The sequence below is a fragment of the Gavialis gangeticus genome, unplaced genomic scaffold (assembly GCF_001723915.1).
Source record: "Gavialis gangeticus isolate Ggan-Ray unplaced genomic scaffold, GavGan_comp1, whole genome shotgun sequence".
Lineage (NCBI taxonomy): Eukaryota > Metazoa > Chordata > Crocodylia > Gavialidae > Gavialis > Gavialis gangeticus.
In genome coordinates, this window is record NW_017729027.1 from 20,914,599 (window position 1) to 20,924,780 (window position 10,182).

General features: G+C 41.4%; 1 protein-coding gene across 1 annotated transcript in view; it reads left to right on the forward strand.

The window, feature by feature from the left end:
- The window catches only part of COL9A1 (collagen type IX alpha 1 chain), a 132,667-nt gene extending 124,561 nt beyond the window's left edge, over nucleotides 1-8,106 (forward strand). Inside the window, exons 34-36 of the mRNA XM_019520334.1 lie at nucleotides 2,148-2,336; nucleotides 5,016-5,093; nucleotides 6,902-8,106. Of these exons, the coding sequence (XP_019375879.1) occupies nucleotides 2,148-2,336; nucleotides 5,016-5,093; nucleotides 6,902-7,086 (452 nt within the window). The 3' untranslated portion in view covers nucleotides 7,087-8,106. The remainder of the gene's footprint in view (nucleotides 1-2,147; nucleotides 2,337-5,015; nucleotides 5,094-6,901) is intronic.
- The last annotated feature ends 2,076 nt before the right edge of the window (nucleotides 8,107-10,182 follow it).

Below are 10,182 nucleotides of genomic sequence, written 5' to 3' on the forward strand. Positions count from 1 at the left end.
ATTCTGGCTAGGAACCTACGTGAGCAGTCAGACCTGGCTGACTGCTCTTCCCAGCAGATGTCTGGAAATTTCAGGTCCCCCATGATGATCACGTCCTTTGACCTAACTACCTATGTGAGCTGACTTAAGAATTCCTGGTCTAGCTCTTCCCCTTGGTTGGGTGGTCTGTAGTAGACCCCCACCATTAAGTCTCTGCAGCATCTCTATAGATTGGGTGCTTCAGCAGAACTTTTTGGCAGTTTTATCTAAAGCTGAGTCAATCAGCTATTAGATAAAAGCACCAAAAAAACCCCATTAAAGCACCTGATCTATACAGACCCCAGGTGAGCTGGGTCCAACGAACGCACTGGCTGTTTTGGGCATGTGCTGGGCTCGGCGTGGGAGTATGTGGAGTTTAAAGTAAAGCATCTTTTTTTTTTAAACGTCTGCAAGCAGCTTGTCCCTTTGACCCAGTCATGATCCCCTGCTAGGGGCTGAGAATGATGGCTTACAACTGCTGTCCTAACTCTTCATCACCTTTGTTACTGGTTCAGTGGGAATTCTCAGGTAGTTAGCTGAATAATCAGGTCTTAGAGGAGGATTCAGCCCTCTAGCTACAAAGGAATAATGATTAATACAATTTTTAAAACAGTTAGCTGAAGAAACTTTCCTAGGAGAAATCAATGCCAAAACCCCGCAGAGTTCCTCCTCTGTTCTTCCACTGCAGCCAGCTGGGCTTTCCCCAAACCCACAGACTTCTGTATAATCTGTGTAGAGGCTTGGCCGTTGCTGCCATGAAGATGTATTATCTTTTCCGTGGAATCTCATTCTTGAGAGGGGACAAGTTATCTTCTCTTACAAACTCTTGCCCAGATCCCTGACTCCTGCCTTCCATATTGTGGACCCAGGCCCATGGAGTGCCTTGACAGAAGTGACAGTACCAGAGAGGCATTCAGCCCTTCCCACTTTTCTTCAGAACAGAAAGATCCATGAGGCTATGACAAACAATTCTACTCAAAATTAGTTTATATATTACATCGTAAATGAAAATCTCTTCCCTACTTAAAAGTCCTTTGCAGCTCACTGAAATGCTAAGTACTTTGTACACAGAGAGAGAGCTTCTATAATACTATACAATAACAATGTTTTTGTAAAATAAGTGTATTTTGGCTAATATGGTTTGCTACTGTGTTTAAAAATATTACGGTTATTATGGCTTTATTTAAAATGTGATAATGACCAAGTGCAAATTATAGCAATCAATTGCAAAATGTATATACATGTAGAACTGCAAAGGGCTTTTTATATAGGATTACATGCTGCATCAAAGTAAAAGCCATTGGCAGGTGTTCAAAAATCCTACTTATATTTGTTCAGGATTCTTTAATAAACGTAAGTATGAAGCTTTTCTAATATTGTGGTATTGCATGGGATATATTGAGTTTAAAAATGTATGCTTTCCTGCACACACACACAAGATTTTTCAGTGCCTGCTGTAGAAGATGCCCTTTGGGACATGATGCTGTTGTAATGCTAGAATTTACCGAGATAAAATTGGTCTTTGTGATTTAATTAGAAAATTCTCAGCAAAAGTCACTGTTTTCAAAATTGTCCAACAGGGTATTACTTTTTTTCACTTCAGATTGGGGACAAAAAACTTTTGCTCTATCTGTTATCAGCGTAAAAGGATCCTTTTAAACAAAGTGATTTCTTGAAAGATAGAAAATGCAGGCTGTTGAAGAGGCTGACAGCACCTGAATATACTTGTAGACATCACACTTAGTGATGGACAAAACGGTTTGGAAGAATCTGAACTATTCTCATTATACTCATTTTGACATTTCCAGATAACAAGACCTTATCAAATATTTACATGAAACATCCAAACCAGCTGGCTTACAGAGAAGTGGCTGAAGCTTGACTTTTTATCTATGTCCACCACCTAAAGATTATATCCTAATTTCTGTTTTCTCTCCTGAGGCTCACCAGATACCTTACCAATTCTTCTCTGCCAGCATTCCTAGTACAGTATTTACTCTGCATCAGCTATGCTTTTCCTTTAATGACAATCAAGTGCAAAATCTTTGGAATTTCTATGAAATCCCCTCTTTTCTTAACTAAGTTAGAATCTGTCTCTTAATTTGTGCGTTCCTGTTTGTTTCTTGCAGAACAACTGGCTCAGCTGGCGGCCAGTCTTAGGAGGCCTGAATTTGGTGCTACAGGTCTTCCAGGTAGACCTGGACCACCTGGTGCTCCTGGACCTGCTGGAGAAAATGGCTTCCCAGGACAGCTTGGACCTCGTGGTCTACCAGGCCTCAAAGGACCTCCTGGTGAGATTGGTCGCAAAGGTCCAAAAGGTGAGAGATCTTGTCACTGGATGTCACTGTAAATGCTACCTGCTTCTTTGCTTTTATATTATATGGAAGCAAATTGTACATAAGTGAGGCTCAGCACTGCAAGACACTAATTGTATTGAAAAACAAGTTTGGTCTTCTGAGTTCCCCTAGTATTAAAGCTTTCAGAACAATTTTAGGATTAGCATCTGCATTCAAGCCTCTAATTTTCTTGTCATTATACATGCTAAAATAAATAACAATAAGGCTATGCAGTTCTCCTCACCATGCTACTAAGCCTTCAGTTCTGGTTTCCAGTGCTAGTTTCTCTGAGCGTTAGAGCAAGGAAGGTCTAGATCCAGTAATGGAATGAGGTGCCTACAAATTAGGCACTGTGATGCTTCACATTTAGATGCCTGGCCCCCACAAAGCAGAATTTAAGATTGTGTCTTAGGCACCTGGGTTCCCTACACGGTGCATGCGGAGTTGGGTGCCTCCAAAGGGCAATCCAGAACAGCTAGCATGGGCAAATGGAACCACCTAAAGCCAACCAAAAGGAAATGATAAACACAGAGGCACACCTGAAAGCCTCTACTTTCTGGAGACTGTATTAAGGCTCCTGGGAACCCCGCTATCCACTTGCAGTGGAACCTTACCAGAGAGGATGCACCTACATGAATTCTTTCAAAGAAATGAGCAGGGTCCCTTTTTTTCTTTTAAAAAGTCACAAGAACAGCACTCATTATTTATGTCATAGCATAGTGGTTAAAGTACTTGTCTAGGAAGTAGCCCCTCCTGTGTTAGACAGCCACTGAATAGGGCTTTTTTGAATTGCAGTTTTGGATAGTACCTTTTAAAAAGGAATAGTACCTTTTAAAAATGTTCTTCCCTTGCAAAGCCCTCTGAATACTGGAGTATATGGAGATAGCACGTCTTGAGGTTTTAGATAAAAACCCTGATGACATAGGAACAGTATGGAAGGGAAACAAACACCACTTGCAGGTGCTAGAGATTTGCTCCTTTGTGCCATTCTACCTGGACCAAGCTGTTCAGAGAGGTTCCTCTGCATGGAACTGGATGCCAGACTGGTCAGGTGATTCTGCATCAGTCTTATACATGGATTTTGAATAGTCTTAGATATAGTGTGTAACACTCTGAAAATTAAGTCTGAACTGATGAGAGGATGAGAGTTTCACCCTTGATCTTCCTTAACTCAAACCTATAACATCCAATCAACATGCTACACAGGCACTAGACAAAAGCATAGGTTTAGATCTAAAAAGCTTTCAGTTCAAGTTTCTCTGAAGCATAGAAATATTAGCTTTAGATCTAATGAAGAATTTAGGCACCTGCAAATTAGATGCTGCAGTACCTAACTTTAGGTGCAAATTAGATGCTGCCCTGACTGGAATCCAAAACCCACAAAGAAATGCCTAGGCTCCCTGTGCAGCATTGGGTGGAAGCTAGGTACCAAGGATGGCAATTGAAAACAGCTGCATGCTGATGCAGCTTGACTCAGGACTTTTCGTAGGCACCTCAAGTTATGGGGACTCCTTATCAGGAGCAGCACTTACTGCTGTTCGCTGGCTCACCTATAGCCATTCTCTGGTGTACCCTCCTGCATAGGAGAGGGAGCCCTGAATTCCAGCTTCTGTGACTGGCTATGCATTTTTTGCAATAAAGAGACATTGAATAATAGTCATAAACAACATTGGAACTTGGGGCCAGGGCTTCCTCCATCCCAGGCTAGAGGTCGCCTCACTGAACCTAGAGAATCAGGCTCTTTCTTGCTTACTGTCCTCTAGTCCAATCATTCTGGCACTTGGGGCTGTGAAATGGCTAAGTGTCAACAGGAAGGGATGGTGGAGGGTGCCCTCAGTGTAGTCTAGCCCAAAACCTTTGAATCCCTTAGCAGCAGAAACTCCTAACTTGGGGCTGCAGAGAATAGTGTAAATATTGCTTCACTTGAGGCAGGATTCCAGGCACAGTCCTTTCATCTACACACAGTATTGGCTGCCCTATGCATTCCCCCTGCTTAGGAGGGAATGCTATTAATTTTGACCAGAAGGTGCTTAACCTCTCCAGTCAAGGTAGGGGAGGTATGGGATGCCTGACTTGGTTTCGTGAATTTCACTTATGGGCATGTAAGCCTAAATTTTAGATGAGACAATGCACAACATTGCTGCAACTGGGTGCCTTTTGAAATCTTAGCTCAAGGGCTTAGATTACTTGGTACCTCTCAGGATCTGACCACCATGTGTAAATATTGAGGTGTTGAAAACAAGGGTAGGAAAGTAGCTGCATATGTGCAGAAAAAGCTGTGTGGCTTCCCTGCAGCCTTAATGACTGGAATTGCAGAAGGACGTTGCTATCTATTTGATTGATAGAGCAAATGAGAATGTTTAGCCTGTGTCTAACTGCAATGAGATAGCAAGGTAAGGAGCACCTTAGAAATGCTAACAATAGTACATGCTTCTGATTTTGGCTAGTTTTTCTGGGTTTCAAATGTGAAAACAGCATTTAACTGCAGTCATGGAGAAAAGAAATTCTGGGGAAAAGATATTTTTGCAAAAATGCAAGTTGGGCCAGGCAGTCAGAGGTGCCTCAGAAGGCCAGCTTGGTTGGCTGAGTTGTGTTAAACTCTTGAGGCAGACATCTCTTCTTTGCGTAAACTGTAAATATTGTATCACTGGTTTATCACAGGTGATGCTGGTGAAAAGGGGGACAGAGGATTTCCTGGCAGAGGACCCAAAGGCTTACCTGGAACAACAGGTCTTCCAGGTAAATATACTGGGTAGGAGGAAAAGTAGAGGAAAAAAAAATATGTAGCAAAATTAATTAACTGATGTTTTGGTCTCTTTGAAAAACTGGAAGTACAAGTGTTTATTAAGAGAAGAGGCAGGTTTCCTCATGTCTTCATTGTAGATAAATAGCTACATAATCATATTGTAGAATGTCAGTTTCATTGTAGATACAAATGTAGATCTGCAATTTCATTGTAGATAAATAGCTACATAAGCCAGAATGAGTATTTTATGAAAAAAGAAATAAGCCTGCTACCATTGATATCAATTAAGACCTCTTTACATGTGCAGGCAAAGGCACAATGTGATCTTATGCACAATCCACACAATTGCACCTCCTGCCAAGCCACAAGGGTGTGGGATCCAGCATAAGATCCTATCATGACCTACTGCTGGTACCGGGGGAACCTGGGATTTCCATCCTAGGCTTCCTTTGCCCTGGCAATTAGCAAGCTTCTGCAGCTGCGAGTCTTGCAGTTGGGGCTCCCCTCAGCTGAGAGATCACAGCAGCTCAGTTTTCTATCCGTGGGGGCACAGGCTACACATTCAAATTAAAGCTGGATAGAAACAACATTTTCCAGCAATAATTTTATAGCTGGCTGGCCCTTTTTAAGACACCATAGTTAATTTGCATGTGTAGCCAATCTAAATTAATTGTGCAGTTAACCAGTAAGCAGGTAATTGTGCAATAGATATAACATGTAGAGGGGCCTAGCAAATGTCTGCAAATAAAAAATATTGAAATATGCAACTTCCAGAATGAAAACTACAAAAACACAACTCTTGCCCCAGTCAGCAGAAGCAGCATTCAAAGCCTCCATTCATAACTTAGGATTTCAAAGTATAGGTTGTCTTTACTCTCTGATAGTGAATTGCCATGTTATCCTACAGAGTATCAGAAACTAGATTCTTCCTCATAAATGCAACATAATTGGCCAAAAGTGGCGAAAAGAAGAGAAATCAGGCCATGCCAGAGCCAGTGCTCAGGGCCAGTCTGGTGGGATGCTGCATGCAGTGTGCCCTCCATGTGGGCCCCCTGTGCCATGTGGTAGTACCTGTGGTACCAGGTCCAGCCCATGCACCACACACTGGCCCTGTACCAGCCCTGTTCATGGCTGTGCATGGCATGCACACATGGCCCAGAGCATAATCTATACCAGCCCTGGAACCAGTGTGCAGGGCCTGTTCTGTAGGGCACTGCATACAGCACTTTCTTGGGGTCATATGTAGCACCTGAGGTGCTTGGCTCAGCCCATGTGCCACCTGTGGTGCGACCCCTGGTGCAGAGGAGTCCAAGGCTGGCATAGGGAGTGCACTGCATTCAGCACCCTGCCAAACTGGCCCTGTGTACTGACTGTAGTGCAGCCTGATCCAGCCCACAAACTGACTCTGAGATCCTCATCCAGTCCATAGAGCCAGGTTTGAGATCCCTGGCCTAGCACACCAGCAGTTTCTGCAGCCAGCCTCACACAAGGAAGAGATGTGGTCAGAGTCAGGTCTGGCTGCCATTGAGTCCCTGTCCTAAGTGACTAGGTACCCATTTATAGCTGGGTCAGCTAGGGACACCCTTTAGCACAAGTCCAGAGTAGGGCTTGACCTTGCATCTCCAGAGCTATTGCAAGACACTGTCACCGCTTTGCCACTACACCCGTTCTCTGCTTCTGTGGAACTCACTGAGAGACAGTAAACATGGAGCCTCACAAAACCACTTCACAGTCACTTTGAAGAAGGGAGTTTTCTATGCTGTATGCTGCTGCATGTTAATGTGTATGTTCACTCTTGCAGGTGAACCAGGCAAACCCAGCTATGGTAGGGAAGGACGTGATGGGCTACAAGGCCCACCAGGTATAGCTGGTCAGCCTGGAGTTCCTGGTCCTCCAGGTCCTCCTGGTCCTCCAGGATATTGTGAGCCATCATCTTGCACAGTGCAGGCTGGACAGAGAGCTGGTAAGAATGTGAAAGGGCCATGAAATTGCAACGCAAGTACCAGGAAATGTTAGCATCAATTTACTACCTGCACATACAGCTGACACAGAGGAGAAACATACCAAACAAGGAAAACTTCATCAACCAAGGCTTCAATAGGAAAAAACTTTAACACTTTGTTGTACCATCTTTCAAATGTTTGTTGGCAATACAATTTGGAACAGCGGTGCTTTCAAAACTGCATAGGCAAGGCCTTTGGGCTTTGTCTTTGCCCTAGGGATACAAGGCAGTTTTCAAATAAATTATTTTAAAAATAAAGGCATTTTTCAGTCATACCCCTGCCATGATAATGTTCAGTGATATACTGGGTTTTAGGGCCAAGACTAAATAAAAAAGAAGGAATGTTTTTCTTACCTCATTTCTAGCTATAATTCCTTTGGGTTATATTTGGAAAATAAATTCCATAGATGCCAACTTAACTGATCACATCACCTTGTCTACATTCATTCTACCAGGTGTTTGTTTCTTTTTCTCTACAAATTACTGTGATTTCAACAGTCATGGCTGCCAAGCCACACTGAATACCTTTTATGCTGTAAATCTTTGTAAATGTGTGATCGTTATGAAGAAGTCATGTAGAATAATCTATGCATAATACCAGCTTTTAGTTTCTGCTCCAGTTTGTGTTGAATCCCTAATTTTGTTTGAAGCCTGTTCCATCTTGGGTCCTTCTGGGTAAAATCTAAGAAGGCAAGAAGCCACTGGTAAGGGAATTTTAATTCCCAGAAATAAATACGTTTTATAGCTCAGATTATTTATTTTAAAGATCTAAAATGACATCGCTGGTTGTACAAAAGGAAAAAATAAATAATGTTTCTTAACCCCTTGCATGTTTTTGAATGAATGATCTTATATGGTACAGTTAAAAATAGCTCAGTTAGAAAAGCCCCATTAGATATGTCCAGATTCTGCCTTATCTATTGCAACTTCATTTTTAAAGAAATATGTGCAATGCAGATATTTTTTGTTTCTTGCTGTGTAAATTAAAGTATTGGTGTTTTGGACTATCTAACTTCCTTAAAGTGTCCTCTCTCTCTCTGAAAGAACAAAATAAAACTATTCTGATTTTATAATTTTTTTTCCTCATGTTACCCTTAGTTCCCCAAATAGTTCTAAAATATTTATGGCAACTGTCCAAGATGCTTATTATTTTCTTAGAGTCCCTTAATTTTTTTGGATTATGTTCAAATCCCTTAATATTTTTGTGACAGCAAATTAAAAAAGGTAAAAGAATAATTCCAGCAGTGGAGTTACAAATTTTGCCCTGAAAATATATAGCAGTTCTAAAATAAAATACACTTAGCAGCTACACAGCGAATCTAAACATTTCTGAATAATGTCTCTGATGGGCAGTAATGAATTGAGTTCCTATCAGGTCTTTTTATAACCAGGAATCTCTCCCCCAGGGGACAGCTTCCAACATAAACAAAAGATGACAGTATCAGATCCAGCAAAACACTGAAACATGCTTAACTGTAAATATACTGACACAACCCGAGATCATCACTATAGTGGTTACAATAGGGGAATGAAAGGTGGAGATGGTCTTTAGTTTTTGCAGCAGTTGCAGTAAATCTCAACATCACATGGTGGTATGGCAATTATGAAACACACCTGTTAGAAATGAATTACATCAAATACACCAACTATGAAATATGGGTTCATAGTGCCAAGCAGGTCTGCAGCCTGCAGTGAAGATGTGTATAGGGGAGTATCCAGTTCATAAAAGCACTTATGGGCAGGGACAGCTGTAGCCCTGTGAAGTGAAACGTTTAAACTGGGCCAGGATAAGTAATCTGTGCAGGTATAAACATAAAATACAGAAGGCTGGAATAACTTTTCCCAGCAAATTCTGAAATACAGAGTAGGATAGCTTATATTTAAAAGACACTAAGGTATTAAAGAAGTAAGATTGAATTGTGAAATTGCAAGCTTCAGAGCAGCCAGTGTGCACCTCTGTTTCTTCTTCACACTGGGCCTACACATTGGCTTACTTATATATGTATACACTTTTGCCTTCCATTTTCGTTCCTTTTCTAAAGTCCCCTCTCATGGTCATCCTGTGGCAACAGTTTCCTTGAGAACAGTAGGTGATGGCAGATGCTTTTAAATAGGCAAATTCTTTGAGTTTCTTATGTAAATGTTATTCTCCAGGCTCTGCTGAAACAAAACTTCCAGTTATGAAGCATTTTGAGAATAAATTAATCCTAATTAGAAAAAAAATCCACCATCACCTGCTGCATTAGGTGTATTCAAAGTTTACTTCTCTACTACTTCTTTGTGTAGTCAGAAAGTGTCTGAACAGATCACTTGGGAAAATAAGCTTGCTATTAAAGGGGTCTTTTAAAAAGTTGACAGATATTTTCTCTTGTACAATTTCAAAAGGATTATTCAGTCTTCAGAATGAGTATTGCAACTCTGGAGAGCATACACTGCTTTTGTGATACATTAGAAGGAAGCTGTACCCATGTTTTATGAGCAATCCTCAACTATGGTGCCTTTGTAAAGAGAAGCTTGAGGGAAGACATAATAAGGGTTTACAAAATACTGAATGGTGAAGAGAAGGTAAATAGGGATTTATTTTTTACTCTGTCCCAATACAAGAACTGTGTGTGTGTGTGTGTGTGGGGGGGTCACAACATGAAACTAGTAGGTAGTACATTTAAAACTAACAAAAGGAAGTTCTTTTTAACACAGTGTGTAATTCAAGTGTGGAACTCATTGCCAGCAGATGTTGTGGAAGCTGACAGTTTAGCCAGATTCAAAAAGGGAATGGACAATTCTTGAAGAAAAGGGGCATCAGTAACTATTGAGCCCAGGGGTTACGTCACTGTGTGACGTAGGAGACTGGGCAAGAGGGACCTGAATGGTCCAACCCAGGTAAATGCCATTTCTTGTTCTTATGATATTTATTGTATGTATGATGTTGTACTGAGTGGATCCAGCATCACGTTTGAGGCACTCCATGTACACTCACAGTTTAGAGACAGTTCGTTCCCAAACCAGTTTGTTCCCACCTTACCAGAACTTCTAGTCTTAATGGGTAAGCTAGACAAGAGATGGAAGGAGGGGATGGCATA